The sequence below is a fragment of the Vicugna pacos genome, chromosome 16, assembly GCF_048564905.1.
Source record: "Vicugna pacos chromosome 16, VicPac4, whole genome shotgun sequence".
Taxonomy (NCBI): domain Eukaryota; kingdom Metazoa; phylum Chordata; class Mammalia; order Artiodactyla; family Camelidae; genus Vicugna; species Vicugna pacos.
Genome location: NC_133002.1, coordinates 16,466,266 through 16,485,475, shown reverse-complemented (window position 1 = coordinate 16,485,475; position 19,210 = coordinate 16,466,266). Strand labels below are relative to the sequence as shown.

The window sequence follows — 19,210 nt, the reverse complement described above, 5'->3', positions numbered from 1 at the left end:
GGAGCCAAGCGGCACACACACTAGGGTTACAGCCCAGTCCGAGAGAACCAGCTATGCGAGTGCAGCAGGCCTGGGCTGACACTCTTTCTCGAAGGTTCTGACGTCAAAGTCCAACACATTCAAGGCCAGGGTTTCAGACCAGTATTTCCAGGCTGTCAGTGCCAGGGGTCCCTGTCGCCTCACCCCAGCGCTGAGACGGAACCCCACACGAAGCCACGGCCCGCTCGCTCGTCTCGTGCACTCACTGGGCTCTGGTGGCGGTGGCAGAGGCGGCGGGGGCTCCTCGGTGGCCGCGGCGGCTGCAGCGCTGGCGGCGGCAGCCTCGTTGGTCATGGACCTGGTGACCCGGCCCTTGCGGCGGCCCTGACTGTTGGCCGTCTTCCGCCCCCGGGGCGTGGCCTGCTCCCTCTCCTCAGTCTCTTCTGCTGCACCATCAGTCTTGTCCTTCTCCTTGGGGTTTTCTCTAGGAAAAACAGCGAACGGAACTTCTGTGATTCAGAAGTGCACATACCTCAAAGATTACAGCTTTGAAAACTCTTCAATACAAACTGAATAAAACCACCCTCTCTCTCAGGCACTTGGACTTCCCATCAGTACAAACTGAACCCTCCCAAAACAGGCTCCTCCTCACCCCTGCTTCCTGCCCCTCATCTGATACGAACGGCACCACGCTGCTCATAACCACTCCCTTCACAGACCTGACAGCACCTCCAGCTCTTCCCCTCCTTCTTTACTTCCTGTGTGGACCAGTGCCACATTCTGTTCACTGCACCTCACCACTCTGCCTCTGCTCCCCACTACCCCCGTGCCTGTGCAGGACCTTTGTCCCCCATCCACCATCCCAGCACAGCCGCCCGATTCACACCTCCGCTCCATCCGTTCTGTGCTGCTAACAGATCAGTATTATAGCAGAAAGCCTGGCAATAAACCCCTTCACCCATTCCAGTCTTGCCTCCCCTCACCAACGGGGCCACAAGGACTCCTCAGTGGAGTCTACACGTGGGTGTTCATTCAGGCTTTACACAGACGAACCCCCGCCCACCTTCCACTTCTCTTCTTCAGGCACCCACGTTCCAGTCCAATGAAACCATCACCCGCGATTTCTCAAAGAGGCCTATCCGCCCACACTGCTCCCTCTGCTCTGCCCACACGATCCTCCAGCTCCCGCGTGACGTCCTCCACGCTGTCCAGGTGGCACAGGTGAACCTCGGCCTCCCCGCAATCTCCTCACGTGCTTTACTGGTTCCAGCCATTTCTTCCAGGCTCTTTTCTTTTGCTTAAAGAGTACCCGTATCTGGCCTAATTTCCTTACTAGATCATAAGCTACCCAGGAACAGCGTGCATCTTACGCATTTCTGCATCCTCCATAAGCCCCAGCTCGTGTCAGTGATAAATGAGTGTTTGTTAAATAAATTAAGAGATTTTAAGAAAATAGTAAAATCAAGAGATGATGGTTCCATATGACCAGAACCCACGGACCATGTGGGAGGATAAAGGTTTAACCTGACTTTAAAAAAAAAAAATTTTAATAGCGATCATCTTCCTAAAGCAGAAAATTAGAATGGCATGAGTATCCAACTCTCTTAAAAACCACGTCAAGTGATTTAGGCTCTGACACAGACCTTCATGATCTCCAAGAGGATTACAGAAATAACGCAATAAATATTAAAAAGAAGCAAACCGCTAACACGAGCAATAGCCTGTACGGCTCTCGGACGAGTGCTACGTAAAAGCAGCGACACCACAGGAGACCGACCTGCTGTGTGACTCCGCTCATGTGAAACTCTAGAAAAGGCAAAGCAGATCAGCCGTCACCAGGGGCTGGGACCGGGCGGAGGGAAGCCAGCGCGAGGGAGCACTGGGGGACGTCCCGGGGTGACGGAAACGCTCTAAGTCACGACTGTGATGGTCACACCAGTGCATACACTTGTCAAAATGCATCAGCATGTACACTTACAACTGCTGAAATTTACTCTATGCAAACGATGCCTCAATGAAGCTGATCCTGGAAGGAAAAACTAACACACCAGGGGCTGAGGGACCCCCAACCCCGGCAGAGTACATACACAAAGGCACCAGCAGTAGCCGACTCTGAGAGGCAGGGTCACAGGTTAATTTTCTTTGTATTTTGCCCTCTTTTCCTGACTTTCTAAACTGAGTACGAATTACTTTTATAGCCAGGAAAACAGTAACCACCACCACAAACAAACCAGAAAGTCAACTTTACATGGAAAATGAAGTCAACGAAGCTGGACTGTAAGGCATTATATAAATTAAAACCATTTATCAGCATTTTTGCACTAATGTATACTACTTGAGATTCAAAAACAAGATCCCGAGGTACCGTCTGAATCAAAGATTAAATCATATTCAGTGTCTTTCCACGACAGTGCCCACTACTGCAGCCAGCTCTTCTGAAAAGCAGTAGCTCGTGTCTGGCAGTCAGTCCATTAAGTCAAAAGTTCTACGTCCTGGAATATTCCGTTCCTTAATTACATCAGGTAACTATCAGACGGTCACAACACACACCCCATTGATTCTTTTATCTAAAATGTTATACCTCCAATAAGGTTTAATCTCATTACTTAAAAATAACTACAACATTTAATTATTTAACTCACTTAGAGTCCTCCTTTTCATCTTTTTCTTCTTCATCTTTCTTCTCCTCTTCTTTTTTTTCTGTTTTTTCTGCTTTATCTTCTTCTTTTTCTTCTACTTTTTCTTCTTGTGAGGGTCGGGCAATTTGCTGCTAGAATGAACCATCATTTGTAAAACTGAAAGGTTAAAGGAATCCTCCTCAAATTGTAATGATGAATAATAAATATCTACACAAAAATTTAATATCCAACTAACATATTAATCATCTGCAATGTAATCAAGGATCATGTATTAAAAATCAGTCTAACAATCTTTAATATTGTCTATATGTGTTGCTTAAAAGGCCACACGCGTACACTCACAGTGCCTGGACCCATCATGGAAATGAAATGTTAAGACTGCACTTAGAAATCTAAGGATGGTACTGTCTTTTTGTAATTCCCACATCTAATCTGTCACTCAAGCATTTCAATTCTAGCTTGAAATCTGATGAACTCTAATTTATCAAACCATCCCTACTAGTGTTAGACACTTACTATGTTCCCAATTTTTCCCTCAATGTGGGTACTACTACAAGAAACATCTGCATGCTTTTACTCCTTTAGGGCAACATTCATTTAATGGAATAATAGATGGCTGTGGTCATTATCAAGACCAAAGCAATTTGGAAAAATACTAAGAGTAACATAGAGCAAAAAGTAAAACACTCAAGTATGTCTAAGCTGTTAACAACTGTGTAACTGTCAATATGTGTACAGACAGGCCAGAAGACACTAAAATTGTGGACTCCTGATCTTTGAGTCTCATTTGAACAAACTATGACTCTAAAAGACAAAAGTGAAATTGAGTTTGTGTCGAGAATTACCATTTTTGTTTAATTAAGAAATCAAGACGTCTGGCCGAACAGGACTGAAACGCACTCATCAGGACACGCACGGCCGGCCCGTGTGCACCTCCTCCCAACCCCCAACAAAGCAAAACTTGCTGATTCTTCACAGCAGCTCAAAGTCTTTCACTCACTTACCCAGACTAAAACCTAGCTGCTTCTGCAAAGTGACAGAGGCTTTCCCGGCCTCCCCAAGAGGCCCCACCTTCCGCCGCCTGCTGGCCCCGGTGCAAGGAAGAGGAATCCGCGCCCTCCCTGCTCCCTACGCCGCTTCTGAACACGGATGAGCTGCAGCGTTTCACAGGTGCTTCCTTCCACAGCTCTCACAAACCTCCCTCGACGCCCTCCGCCCCCCGGCGCAGGACTGACTTTCGGAAGACGCCGGGTAGCACAAGGACAACCTGACCACGAGGCTCTTTACGCCCGTCGGTGCCTTTTCTGCCAACGCTAGTCCCGTGCGAAGCGCCCCGGCCACGCCCACTGCGCCCCACAGGGCACCGCCTCCATCAGTGGGTGTGTCCTCACCGCCAAGATCCACAGTCTCCCACCCACCACCACTACGCCCCACTCACCCTTCATTTCCACTGTGGCCAAGCCTGCGTTTTGTCTTCGCGACCTCTGATCCCTTTATTCCAGGAAATTCTCAGAGTCCGTAAAGAACTAGAGCCACCATTTCAGTCCACCCTCTGCTAAACTGTTTCAATACCAGGGTCCACTCACCCGCCTTACCTGACCCTCCCAGCGTCTCGCCCTGGCAAAGTGCCAGCTTCTTTCTCTCATCAGCACATATTATCACCCGAGAAAACGAAGAAATCAGGAAGGCTTCCAACCTGCACTCTCCAACCATGCTCTGCTTCACACGCAGGAATGTTTTCTTCATCTCCGGCTGCCCAGCACACAGCACAGTGGGCACCAGACCTGTTTCGCCCCTACCATCTGTCACTGAGCCGACAAGGTGGACGACCACTGACACACTCTGCCCTCTGTCTAGCAAGTGGGCTTAACCAGAGAACAGTTCATAGCCCCCAGGAAATGGCGGCAAGGTGTCAATACAGCCGGAGACGAGGAGTCCCTTAGACTTGGGCAGTACATATAATTCTATCCCCCAACACCTTTCTGCTTCTAATGCCAATCAAGGTTTGGAAGAACGTAAGCCACCCTCACATTCCCGGCTGCCTGAAGCCAGCCAAGCAGACCGTCCTCCCCCTCCGTGGGGCTGGGACTGAGAGGCAGTTGGAGCAGTGGCTTCACCAGTCCAGGGGAGGGAGAGGGCAGGGCCCCCTCTGAAACAGCTCCCAGCTCTGCGGAGAGAGGCAATAACCTGGAGAAAGTGGAGAAGCAGTTGGACGGGGCCTGGAGAAGGGAGTGACGCCTCTAGACAGAGCCCTTCGCTCAGCCAGGCACCACCTGCAGCAGTGAGTGGAAGGGGGTGCAAGGGAGTGGGGCCAGGGAGCACCCACCGGGGCAGACGCACACCAGGACCCACAGTGATGCCTGCCGCTGACACTGAGCAGAGGAAGGAACAGCCTCTGGGTTTAACAAGCAGTGGCGGGAACTGCTGCTGTTTCAGGCAGACCTCTGAGGAAAAGTGCTGGTCCCCGTGGCCCGGGGTCCCCGTGGTCCAGGACAGGGGCTACAGCCCATGTCCCTCAGCCCTGTCAGCGGGCTGGCTAGGGCAAAAGCCCGTGGTTTCAAGAGGAAACTCTTCAAGGGTCCCCTGAGAGACACAGGCGCTCCCAACAGCTTCCTGTCCAGGTCTCTCCCTCCTTAAGCCCAACACTTAATAGTCAATAAAGAAAGTTTCATCTGTTAGGGAGGCTCTTCTAATATGAAACATTTCTGTTAAACAGTAAGCTATTCACTATGAATGCCAGGGCACATTATAAAGCAAAATGAAAATTCCAACTAAAAAAGTGCAAGTTACATGTATTTCATGACGGTAAACGGAGAATGAGATCAGTTGCGGCAGGGCCCTCTAGAGCAAGAGCAAACAGCAGTCTATGCTGCGATGTACTGCCACTGCGTCCCACTGGGCACCTAACATTCACACATTCTGCTTCTATTCGCTAAAGTGCTCAAGTCTTCGGAAAGCAGATAAATGAATTTCCACTCAGCAGACGATGAAGTTGCCAAGAAACGGAAAGATTAAATTTAAGAACAAGTAGCTGGTTAACCACGCATGTGAGACAGAAAGGATGAAGGGCTACTTCAGCCACCAAGTGCTTTTGTTAACGGTACTTCAGGCAGTAAACAGAAAACATCTTATGCCAATCTTATCAAAACATATTAATAACTAATGCCTTTAAACCACCTGAGTTTGAGACTACTTTCCCCAAGAGTGAAAGCTGTCAATCACCAAAAACCCCTCCTGGTGGAAGGTGGGAGGCAGCGGCCATACCCCAGCCCCCGGCTGTGCACACACACACGTGCGCACTCACGCTGCCGTGGCCCGCGGCGTGTCGCTGCTCCCGCTCGCGCAGGGTGGAGGCCAAGGCCCACCACATGAAGGGGCACGTCCAGGCTGTCACAGACACACACGGCCTCTGGGCGTCTACAGCTTTCCCCAGCTGTGTAACCTCTCTAAATCATCCTTTCTAACCCGTGTAGAGCCAACAGTTTAGTCAGAGAGTTGTCCAACTTCAACAACTGCTCCATTTACGTAAGTTTGTGCATTCTGGACCCCTCTGGGGACTAAAAACACGACGGCATACTTAACAGGTAAGACGCTGGCAGCATGGAGGAGTATAAATTGTCGGGGAAAGTAATCAAGTATCTGAAAATGAAGACTGCGGTTTCTAACAATGACTAGCAGGGACCACAGTCATTTTATCTGCATAGGGACAGACTTCTCAGATGGGAGTTTATGCTGGAAAGTAAGACAGAATTCTTGTAACAAAAATGTTATACATAGAATCAAATTACCACTTGGCATGTTATTTCTATTTCTGGATGCCAAATACTAACACTGAAGAGTGGCTTTTGACCCTCAACCTCAGATACGCATTCGCTGCTTCAACTAAAACTGATGAAGAACCCCACTCAGCCCCGTCACAGGAGGCCAACAATGCCAATGGTAAACATGGTTTGGGCAGTAGCTAACAGAATTTTGAGAGAAGAGTTAAAGCTTTTGCCAACAATCATCTTGGAAGACAGCTGTAACAGAAGTATGATTATCTCTCATTTCCCTATGATCCTAAAAGTAAAGCTCAGTTTCTGAGTAAATGATATGCAAGTTTCCTTAAGGCAAGAGCAGGTGAAAAATCCAACCTCACAGATGTGGAATCTCTCAGCCAACAGCACACTACATATTCACCTGCTAAATAAAAATTCCTTCCTACAGGAGAGAGGCTGGGAGTGGGGCGGGGGGGTGGGGGGAGACGCAATCAAACACAAACGTAAGGACAGAGCACAACCTCGGTGGAGCCCAGGCCTACAGCCGGGGGTAAATCTGCTCCCCCGGCACCGGGGTTACCGGGGGAGGGTCCCTGCTGACTCAGACCTGACTGGATAACGGAGCGGCAAAGCAGGTTCAAGTCAGTGGGTTTCCGTATCCGCCAGGGTAAAACGCTGACTGAAGAATTCTTAACTTGTAAACATGCTTTTTTTTTAAAAAAAAGTCTTTCTAAATTTTTTTCTATACAGCAAATTCTCTATTTCCAACCAAATCTTCTTCCTACACTGGAGACTCCTGTATCGAACTGCCCACTTTACACCTCCACGTGGATGGGTGTAACGGGTACTTAAGTTCAGCAAGTGCCGATTTCCCCCCAAATCAGCTCCTCTCTTCCTTCAGCCACACCCATCACAGCAACTCCACAAGCCGAGACTTGGCTTGTCTCTGCTAACTGTCCTTGTGCCCACACAATCAAGCTGTCAGCAAAACCTGCTGGCCTCACCTCCAAACACATGTCCAAACACTGACCAGTTCTCCCCAGCCCACCACAGTCTAGTCCAAGCCCCTGAAATCATGAAACTAACCCCCACTGGCCTCCCTGCGCCTTCCCTCGCCTCCCTCACAGTCTAGTGTCAATGGAGCAGCTGGAAGGAGCCTGTCCCAGCTGGGATCTGGTGCTACTCTTCTGCTCCCAGGCCTCATGGCTGCTGCGCTCACCCAGCATGGGCTCCGGTCACTCAGTGCCACAGGAGAGCGCCCAGAAACGACCACCACCTGACTCCCGAAGAACTGTCCCTCTGTCTCGACACAAGCAATGAAGAAACAGAGATAAGATTCTATTGGTCCGGAATGGTAGTTTAAGTCCACCCTTTAACTCCCTCCTCTCCCAAACTCCCAGTAAAACCACCAGAGAAATTTAAAAGTCAAGGAAAAATCAAGATAATCCTGTAAAAGCTAATGTGAACAGGACTAGCCGGCTGGAACGGCTGCCTAGGGCAGAACCGAGCCCACCTGGGGGCAAGCATCCTAAGGCTTAGGTCAGCGTGAGGGCGCACAAGGACGACCTAAGTTCTGCAGGTGAGAAGGGGTGGGCACACAGGACAGGACGCGAGAAGAAAGCACCACGGTGGGGGGTGGGGGGGGTCCACAGGACAGGTGCCCACAGACGGGGTGAGACGGTGCCCTGGAGAGGACGGGAGACAAAACCAAAGTTTCACCGTAACAGAGACACTCGCTGTCACACAGAACTTCCTGCTCAAACTTTCTCCTCTATCATCACAAGCAACACACTGCTAACCGGCAAAGGGGAGGCATGATAAATATCAAACTGTCTCCTGACGTTCATTATCTGGACTGAAAAAATTGATGGTGATACATACAATTTCTAAAAATAAACGTTATAAATGCTAGTTTGTAATAAGGAAGAAAGCCATTGTTAAAAATCAGTAGCTGAAACCTGTTTAAACCATCTCTGGCTGCAGGCCCTGGACTCCAGGGCCCCCAAGGGCACAGACGCAGCCCGGCCCTGCATGGGGAGGCACGCCCTCCCCGCGGGTCCCCATGTCCCCGGCACTGCTCCTGCTCCCCACGCACTCCCCTCCTCAGCCTCCCTGTCCTTCTGTGGGGGGGCAGCCCTGATGGAGGAGGGACCCCTCCGGCCCTACACTCCCCTGAGCCCCTCGCTCCCTTAGTTCCCAGCAGCGGCCACCAGGCGGCTGGCCAGCCATGGGGCGGGGGGCAGAGCAGTCTCTAAAGTACTGATACTGAACTGCACGCACGTGTGGAAACACATACTACACTGTATTAAAAACAATCTTTTTAGGTCGGTGCTTTGTAACACTTAAACTACCTAAACCCCAGAAGAGAAGTTAATCTGAAATAAAACCAGGTCCCAGGTATCTGGCTGAACAACCCCTGCTGCCAGCACCAGGCGGTACTTCCCTCCTTGCCCCACCTGCCTCTCCTCAGACGAAACGCCGGGTGAAGACGGGTAGCACATAAGGTGTCATGTTCTCATTATTAATTACATTATTAGTGTTAACTCTGACATATGCAATTTCAATAGCATGGACATATCAAACTTTCCTTATCAGTTTTACTATGCTAGAAACTTAAATTAATTCAAAATAGAAAATATTAACACATTAAATATGTATTAACTTCAAAATAATGAAAAACATGGTCATAACATCCTAATTAACAGAAACGTCAATCCCTCAAGTGCAGTTATGACATACAAGTCTCCTGTGATAACATTTTTCATGCTCCTATTTCCATCAGTCCTGAAGTAGCGTCCACATAATAATGAAACACACCTGGTTTCTTCCTCGGCGTTTTCCATAGTTTCTTCTTACTAGGGCTTTATAATTCTCATTTTTCTTGGTTAAGTAGTAATACAAAACACAATCAGGAACACTCTACAAAAAAAATTCTTTTTGAGGATCCAACAAAATAAAATTTTTTAAAAATCAAGTATCGCTTTGGAGGAAAATCTCCAGTATCCTCGAAGTATAACTTGAAGAAAAACACACAAAGCATAACTAGGCTCTAAAAATATATATACTGTATCTACTATTTTAATGGACAGTTACAGCTGTCTTCATACAAATTATGGAAAAGATACCAGGAACTATTAGAACATACAAGCACTTTATTAGCCAGTATCTAAATTATCTTTCTTCTTGCACATATGTAAACATTCAAAATGTCTCTTAAAATATTTTGCTCAAAAACACTACGTCCAATCTATTGTGAAAAAAATTCAAGGAAAATCAGGACTCTGAAATTTTAATTAGAAATTTAATGAGGTTCAAAAAGCACTGTAATCTATGTGTTTTTATGGAAATATAGTATCAGGTCATTTTTCGTTAACCATGAAAATGAGTCTGTGTCTGCTTAGAATCTGTCATCGTCTAATTGTAAACATCACTGAACTATGCATGTGAGAATCTTTTCTGTATCAAGCCCTCTGCAAAAATCAGTTCTATCTAACTACTTCTGCACATCAGAACACAAAAGTTCCAAAGCAGCAACCATCACAAACTTGTAAACATTCATTTCTTACCTTTCTTTCCAAGTAAGATGCAATTAGTCCAAAGTTTTTTGGATGCTGGATAAACCTGAGTAAAAGAAAAACAACACACAAACATTTAACCGCTTAAAAAGAGGGGGAGACACACTTGGGAACAGAAATGTTATGCAGACTAATTCCTAGTGACTCCTAAACGCCCTCAGTGCCCTTTCAGAGGGCAGGCTCCTGGGCACTGTCTGCCTGAAACAGCTGGACTGGTCTGTGGAGGGGCACAGAAATGCTCCCCGGGTGACTCAGATGCCACCCAAGTTTGGGTACCACTCTTAAAATAACTCCATAAGCCCATTCCTACCTGTTACCTATGTCCCCACCTATAAACGTACGGGAAGATCAGGGAAGATCACATCGAATCCATCCTCTCTGCTTTTCACAGGGTCCATTCAAACTCCAAACAGGGCCAAGTTTTGGCGGAAACAGTTCAACTTACAAGTAAATGCTAATACCTTTTACTAACTTTCGTAAGCTTTTATTAGAGAATAACTTAAAATTCAAATTACTTGTCCTTAAAGATCTCCTTCTCGTGGTCAGTCCAAACATTCATGAATTGCCTGTCTTTGTAAACCTTCATAGGATCTTCCATCAGCCCATTCATGTTGATGAACTTGACCCGTCTTTGTTCTGCATCAAACATCATAGGGGGGATCACGGAGAGCTGTCGCATTTGTTTCTCATTATTCTGCGGAAAAAAAAAAAAAGGAAATGCAATTTACACAGAATAAAATGTAAAGAAATCCACACAAAAACACCAGGTATGTAGTTTAACGACAAGAGCAGTGGTAGCATAGAGGGGAGGGTATAGCTCAATTGGTAAAGCGCGTGCTTAGCATGCCTGAGATCCTGGGTTCAATCCCCAGAACCTTCTCTAAGAATAAATAAATCTAATTACCTCCCCACACCAAACAAACAAACAAAAAAGAGCAGTGGTACCATAACACCTAACATACAGCAATTACACACATATCTAGTAAATACTCATTGGAACAGCAGAGGCAGAGTGCACACTTCTTTTTTTATAATCCACTACTACAATCTGAGAAGAGGTCTTTCCTTAAGTGAAGCTGATACTTCAGTTAATAGATTCTGGACCTAAAGGACACGTAATGTCAGTCACAACCGTGACAACCGTGAAGCATTCACTAACGCTGACTCATTTTAGCAAGTCTCAACGTCATTTTAGAGAACAACAAACAGAAAACTAAGCAGACACCCAAACTTTAAGGTCACTGATTTTAAATTAAACTTAACGAAGCATTAAACACCTCCTGCTAATCTTACGCAATCCTTCCATTGAAAATTTAAGACTACTATTCTTAGAATTTCAATGAAAACTTTTACTTTTATAATTTTTCCCCAAAGTTTAATTCAGTAAGTTTATAAGCACAAACTTCCATGAGAAAACTTTAACCAAACTTGTAAGTACTGACCCCAGTACAAGGCGAGGTTCTTCCCTGAAACTTTCCTCACAGAAGTGGACACTGTCAAAGTCAAGTCCTTACAAAGGCTCTAATTTCACAGGGGACACTCAACCGGTTTGAACACCGAAGTGTAGTTTGGGGCAGACCCATCAGCTTGAAATCACCCCCACTGTCACCAGTTTTGGGTGTTTACAGGTAACCCCTAGAGAATCAGTCCAAAAATGGCCAAGAAATTTGGCACAGATTTAGTCATCACTGCAAAGACTACTGCCACAAATTCTGAAAGATACAGCAGTAAGAAGTGTCTGTGACTATTGAATAAGCATGACTTTCAGAATTTAGAGATGAGGTTTTAGAAAAGCCGTATTATAAAATCAAAACTAGCAAAACTCAACAGATAGTAGGTGGCTTTTGGACCGACCTTCAGAGCTAGTGTGAACACAGCCTGGAAGACTCCATGTTAGGACCTGACATCTGCTCCTGCTCAGCGCTGATTCACTGGCATCCTATCACTCCTCTCCCCCAGGCTCTCCCCCGGCTCAGCTGGCCAGAGACCCCCTCCGGGCACTCCCCAGAACCTCAGGTTCACAACGTACCAACACCTATAAGACACACACTCCTTTGCTATTTTAGGAAACAGCACCACCAGCTCAGTCCTCTGACCCCGAAACTAGGCAGCCACTGTCCACGTCCTTCTTGCCCCCACCCTCGTCCGTCCATTCTCCCTGCTGTCAGCCCCCTCCCCCCCACCTCTATCACAGCTGCCCTGACTCAGGTCCTTGCTTTTACCCTAACAGCCTCCTTACCTCTTTCCAGGCCTCCCTGCCGCCAAGGTCATCTTTGTAAAATGCCAATAAGATGACACGGCTGCCTTGTTTAAAACCTTTAATGACTAGTCACAAACTCTGGGACAATCCAAACTCCATAGATGTTCCCTCATTTATATACAAATAAACTCTTACTTCATGCAGTGTGAGGCTAAAATGTCTCAATAATCAATGAATTAACTTGAATTAAAATCGATGAACTGTCTTACCTCCTGTTCAGAGAGCCCATCAATGATTTCAGAAATCTCATGTTCACTCCTAGCGATGGTGGCTGAAAGGCCAGCTCCCCTCTGCCCAACTCTAAATGTGAGGGGGAGATCACAGACATATTTAAGGGCCTTTTACAAAGAAGACATACCAATCACATTACTTTCACATTGATTCCCTTTCAGGACAGGACTTTTTGTACCCAGAAGCCAGGGAAGAAACCTGAAGTGCTAGTGAGTAACCCCCTTTGAGCCACGTTTTGGCCATCTACCTGCACAATTAGTAACAACTCAAATGCTGAGATTAAGATTCGAGGGTTCCATGTTCCAAGTGCAAATGGCAGAACTATTATTCATGGGAAACTTTTGGTAAACCACAGTTACAGGTGTCATTTCCATTTCAAATAGCAGTCTTCTGTCTGCCTTCCAGAGAACAGAAAAGCAGACTTAGATAGACACACAGAACATGTTTAAAGGGAGGGAGAAAGACACAATCACCCTCCCTCACAAAACCTCCACTGTCACTAGAGGGGACTGACTGCACCGCTCATTTACACGAGGCAGTGAAGAGGGAGGCGAGGGCTCTGCCACTGCACACACGTGGTTCTCTGAAAGCAAAGAACCAGTCAGAAACTATGCACCCACATCAAAGCACTTCTGAATTAACAAGCAGTTTAATACTTCTGATTATGCTGGGAGGTTAACGAGGGACTGTGAAATACCCAAGTCTATTCTTATTAACCGTCATTTCCCAATGAATGGGCATTTTCAAGAACTGAAGAATTAATTTGAAAATACTCACTTAAATTTGGATTAAACAGCATGACCAAATATAAAAAGTTAAAACTAAACTCACCAAGGCATGAACTTTGCTAGCAGATAATTAAGTTTTAGGTTCACAATAAAAGTTCCTCATGAACTGTCTTAATAATTAGATTCCAGAAACGGTGAACGCTGAGAAAGACCGGAAGCAGGACTGAAAGGGACACGGCGAGGCGCGCGGCACCGCCCCGCTTACCGCTGAAACCGCTCCTGCTGCTCCCGCTGCTTGCGGATCTCCGGGAACTGCTTCTCGTAGTACTCCCGCGTCTTGCTCTCTCTGGCTTTCCTCCGCGGGTTATTTTCCATTCTGTCCACTTTCTTCTCCCACGCCTCCATGAGCTGATCGTAACGCTGGCAGATTTTTTGTTCCTATTAAATACCCGTAGCAAATTAATAATTACACTAAACTCCACGATTCTGACAAACCTAATTTTAAAGTCAATGTTACTTCTTAAGGCTAAGTCAGAAGTACACTCGGGCTATAACTGTGCACAAAAAGCTGTCCTTGATCTGAAAAAGGAGAGAGAAAGGGAACATTTTCTATGCAAGATCAACACAGAACCTATTCTGGCTGCATTTTTAAGTTAACTTTAAGACTGTACAAATTACAAACTGTACGATGAGCCGCTACTGGCAGGTGGCCAGCTACGATTACTACTTTCCTGATGACAAACTACACCTTCATTACAAAAAAGACGGAAAATTAGAAAGAGAAACGTGTGAACAGTTCCTAATCCCAGAGGCAACGGTGTTAACATTTTGCTGTTACCTTTCCCGTCTCTCAGAGGAAACACGCACACTTAACCCGCTCCTCCACTGCTGGGAGCTTGGGTTACTTGCTTTTCCTTATTATAAATGACGTCATATAATGAACACTTTTGACAGTCCAGAAAAGACAGGAATTGGTTGTACTTTATGATAAAAAGAAATCCAGTAAACTGCGTGAAATTAAGAATTCATGCTTTTAGAGAAATGAGTAATGTATGATCTCATTTTCTAAATAGAGAAGAAAAGAATGACTCGAACCCTCCACTACAGCCCAAAGTGTGTGAGGGACCCACGGAAACCTGCTCCCACTGCCATCTCAAGGAAGTGGCACCAGAGGACAGCACGGTCCTCCTCACCTCCTTGCCTGTCCTCTGGGCTCTGCACCTTCTCTCCAGCTCTACCGCCACCCCCCTCATCTGGAGCCAACTCTGGCCTCCTACATGACTCCCTCGCCTCCTGAGCGCTGTGACCAGATGCAAAGTCTTAAAATACAAACCTGAGTGCTTCACTCCCTCAATTCAAACCCTTAACAGATGCCCTCAGGATCTCACCCAGAGTCCCCGCGTGACCCCAGCCTCCCGCAGCGGCCAGCCCAGTGCTCCGCCTGAACCTGCCACACTCCCTCCTCGCCCCAGACCTTCACTTCAGCTGCTCCCTCTGCTCGTTCCGTCTCCACAGTACTGCTTTCTGGGGGCACATCCCCTCACGATTCCAGTCTACATCAGCTGCCCTGCGCCACCGCATGACCACAACACGGTCACCTCCTGCTGCCACAGTGGCCCCGCTGACACCTTGGGCTCCCCAAGGGCTAAAGCCATGTGGCCCTCCTGCTCCCGTCGTAGGATGATACGTGGGACAGAAGACACAGCCAGTAAATGATCATTAAGCCTATCAGTGAGCAAACAAACTTCACACTAAATACCATGAGGTGTGAAAACACAGTCTGTGCCTCAGTGTTTGCCTCTCCAGATCGCAAATTTAGCAATCACCACAATTACAACAAAATTACTGGATAGAGAAAAAAAGCCAGGGGGGGAGGGTGGGTATAGCTCAGTGGCAGAGCACCAGGTCCCAGGTTCAATCCCCAGTACCTCCATTAAAAAAATAAGTAAGTAAATCACTCTGTTATCACCTTCCACACACACAAAAAAACCTTAGCTGACTTCTTATTTAATATTTGTACGTTCTTGGCCAAAAAAAAAAAAAAAAGTCAAGGCCAGTAACTTAAAGTATCTGATGTAGAGAAGGAACTAGTGTTTCCCAGTGGGGAGAGGGAAGGGGGAGGGGCAAGACAGAGGTGGAGGAGTCAGAGGTACAAACCATCAGGTATAAAATATGCTACAAGGGTGGGCTGTACAACATGGGGAGTGTGGCCAATGTTTTACAGTCACTATAAATGGAGTATAGCCTTTAAAATTTATGAATTACTATACTGTGTATCTGTAATGTATCATACTGTACATCAACTATTCAATTTTTAAAATATGATATTGTAAAATAAATACATAAATAAATTTTTAAAAATAAAAATTTCTTTAAAAAATTATCTGAAGCATTAGGCTGGCAAATCAGAACGTTAGAAGTTACGCATCAAATAAAACCTGCTGACCCCTGAGCTCTACAATTCATTAAACTGTCAGGTCCTTTCACATAAGATACAAAGTTCATCTCTGATGTGAATCAAAGAGCATCACTGTGGGGGGAGGTAGAGCTCAGTGGCAGAGCGCATGCTCAGCATGCACAGGGTCCTGGGTTCAATCCCCGGTACCTCCGTTAAAATAAACAACAACATCATTTATTCACTAGACAACAATTTAAGTAAGTCATTTGTCTAAAATTAGTATGAACATACTATAAGAACAAGAATACCAGCATTATATTTTCTGTAACTTAATTTTCATAAAGATTATAACCACAAAACTTTTGGACTGCAAGCCATATGATAAATATGAGAAACACTGTGAATTTGAAAAAGCTGAACTTTAGGTGACCCAGTTTCTAATAATAAAGAACAGAGATGTCTCACCAGCATGACCATAACTTACCCACATCTGTTTGAGGGCTAAGAGACTAAAGGTAGATCATCCTATTTCTCTTTCGTGCTTTTTTAACTACTCACCATTTTCTTTATTTTGGCTGGATGAAAATGTTAACACATAGATAACCAAAGAAAGTAACTTAATAATGGCAGTACATGTGAATCACAGTATCAAAATGTTGCTAGCGTGAGATTTATATTCAAGTCACATCTAGAGTCACTTTCTAAGTCAGACCTGCCCTTAAGCACGCTCAGGAGCCGCCCCCACCACCGGGGGAGCGGACGCCTGCAGAAGCCCGGACGGGAAGCGGCACAAAGTTCAGGGAACAAGGATAGGGCCTCACCCTTTGTTTTCTTGCATGATTTCTTCTTTTAAAAAATAAAATGAGTTTTTTCCTCATCACCTGGTTTCTAGAAGAGAAAAATATGGTTGTATGACATTAAGAAAAAGAACAATTTAATAATGCATTCACTTTTTTACTTTCAGAGACACTGAAAAACAAGCAAAGATCACGTAAGATCACATGATGCAATCAAAGCTAATTCTAAGGTTTTCGCCCTGCAAGATAAGACTGCTGCAGTGATTAGAACTGACTAAAATTCCTCCCATTCTACAGCAAGACTTTATAAAATAGTTAATTTTCAATTATGACATTCAGTTACAAGGCAAATATCATTTTCGAGTTCTAACTACACGGCTACTGATTCTTGAGCACCCTGGTGATGTAAGCGTCCCGGCACACTCCTGGAGGAAGGGAGGCAGAAGAGAAGGGAAAACCACTAAAGCCACCTCCCTACCTCAGGGGTGCGCTGCCCTCCCACCCACAGTAATGTACCAACTCAGAGAGAGGCGACCTCTGCCTTACACAGAAGGTTTCCTTCCATCACAGGAACAACACAGCCCGCACTGAGAAGTAACGGACAGCAATGGGACAGGACAGGGTGATGTCTCCTGCGTCTAACGTTAACTGTTTCACTTTGTAAACGTGAAGCTCTGTAACCCTCAAAAACAAGACATGCAGGTTCACATATAAATACTTAGACCCCAGCTACTTCCAGAAAGGATTTCAAGCTGATTATTCAAATATAAATAAAAAGCCAGGGCAAGTAGCAGTAATTTTTTGCACTATCTGCCACCCAGGACTAACAGTGACACTGGCTCCACTCAATAGGCATGGACAATCAGGAGCTGGCTATATGGAAAAGCAGCCGAGAGATGAAGAGAATTATTAAAAGGCACATTTGCTATTTCATACAAAGCAAATGACGGCGATGGGAGAAGAGCTACTGAACGACTCGGGGATGCATGCAGCTGAGGACATGGTCTCCACAAGGCGGCGGACAGCGGAAGAGGCACAACCATACACTCCGTGTGCACACACAGTCAGCACACACTACTCAAAGGCAGGTGACAGTCAGGAAGTATAATTTAACATGTTTCCTAAGGACTTAAATGAAGAACCCCATCTCAGGAGTGCAGGAGGCAATGCAGCTAACATGAAATAAATCAGACAGGGCTGCTCTGCAGCTCGTATGGGGGAAAGGACAGAACACAAACGTAACAGAAGCTTTGTGAAAAAAAATAATTAAAAGTAGCCAACTAGATTTTACCTGCTATTCTCTTTAAAAAATAAAAATGTTAGAACAGCTAAGCAGTTCCAAAACAAGGCCTCTTTTATACGAGTTCTGCCTAACCCACTTCTAAGAGTTGTCAAGACCACAGCAGCACCTCTCAGAAAACTCTAAGTATATGACTTTTGCTATGAATCACTTACTCAACAAGAGATAAATTATTCAAATTTCAATGTTTTTCATGCATACTACCATGCAAATTATATTTGCCACCAGTTCTGCAAAGTAGTCAACTACTGTTCATACTCTCAGGAAGAAATTTAAAAAAAAAAAAAAAGAAAAAAATATATATATAAATAGCAATATGCTCATCAGTAACTATACTCGTAAGTAATTATAATGTTCCGGTTACACTTAATAAAACATATAAAGTAGAAATAACACATTTTTGTTACAAAGAATAGTTCATCTAAAATTCTCTTAAAATATGATAATTAAAAAAAATACCTATCTAGCTTCCTCTCTTACTTCAATCAGATCAAGAAATTAGGTTTTCTTTTCACTTATTTTCTTATTCCAAAATGTGCATCCAGAGAGGCCTGGTGTCTGGGATGAGCAAGGCTAAGCCAGCTACACCGGGAGCGGCCCCCTCACCCACGTGAGGGGCTGAGCGCTTCCGAGGCACCAGGACGTGGAGCGGCAGCAGGGTCTACAAATACCGTCATTAGCAAGAGGCATGGAAGGGGTTTCCCTAGAATAGGGTTTGGACAATGATAAAGTGATCCGTGGCACTTCTACTTTGCAATGGCAGATGTGGCTTGGTGGGGACGGTGTCATCACTAGTCTTAAATGAAAAAGCTTCATTATCTTACTTCATCATGCGCCTTGCAGGTACTCCACTGAAAAAAAGACAAAACAGGAGGCAAAAAATTCAAGCCTCAAGGTAAGCCATTTCAATGTTAAGTATCACCTTTTTTTTTTACTAGCAGATGATAAAACCAGCTAGTTTTATGCAATAATTTATTTCATTTTTTGGCCTCGGAAACTCAAAGCTGTTACCCCAACCCCCAAGAAGCCAGAGGAAGATAACATATAGTAAAACGACAGCAAATTACACGAATCTAAAACACACCTAAGCTATATTATAATACTACGTCAGCAGGTAACATAAAAATGGTCTCTCTACAGAATATACGGTCTTTAACTGAAGAACTCCAAAGATGACAAATACTTACGCCTTGATGTTCTCATGGTACACCTTGGTGTCTGATGGCTGGTTATAGAGCGGCTGTAAAAGAAATCAAACATTTATGTGTAACATGCTGCACACGTGGAGACGCAAACAAGCGGTCTCTGCTCTAACGGCAGCCTAGGCAAGGGACTAACGGGTCTTCACAACAGACTCCAGGCGTCTGGGTTCCCCGAATAACTCTGCTCACCCCGTCTCCTGACACTGTGTAAGGAAGTTCGCAGATTTACTGTCCCCCAAAATAAGTATGTTCATTCACGGATTTTTTACGTTTCAAAGGCAAAGGGGGATCAAACACCATTACTGTCCTAACAGTCTGATTCAAAGAACTTTCTGTTCTGTGC

At 45.4% G+C, this 19,210-nt stretch overlaps 1 protein-coding gene across 4 annotated transcripts in view; it reads right to left on the bottom strand.

Annotated features, from left to right (window-relative positions):
* NCOR1 (nuclear receptor corepressor 1) overlaps positions 1 to 19,210 on the bottom strand; it is a 126,864-nt gene that overhangs the window by 56,075 nt on the left and 51,579 nt on the right. For 3 of the 4 annotated variants that reach the window (XM_072938460.1, XM_072938458.1, XM_072938459.1), the window contains exons 8-16: positions 18,853 to 18,905; positions 16,390 to 16,456; positions 13,436 to 13,608; positions 12,421 to 12,511; positions 10,467 to 10,645; positions 9,943 to 9,997; positions 9,194 to 9,295; positions 2,622 to 2,746; positions 246 to 463 (exon numbers count right to left, since the gene is read on the bottom strand). In XM_072938460.1, the coding sequence (XP_072794561.1) occupies positions 246 to 463; positions 2,622 to 2,746; positions 9,194 to 9,295; positions 9,943 to 9,997; positions 10,467 to 10,645; positions 12,421 to 12,511; positions 13,436 to 13,608; positions 16,390 to 16,456; positions 18,853 to 18,905 (1,063 nt within the window). Of the gene's footprint in view, positions 1 to 245; positions 464 to 2,621; positions 2,750 to 9,193; positions 9,296 to 9,942; positions 9,998 to 10,466; positions 10,646 to 12,420; positions 12,512 to 13,435; positions 13,609 to 16,389; positions 16,457 to 18,489; positions 18,517 to 18,852; positions 18,906 to 19,210 lie in introns of all 4 variants that reach the window. The other variant, XM_072938457.1, reaches the window with a different exon arrangement.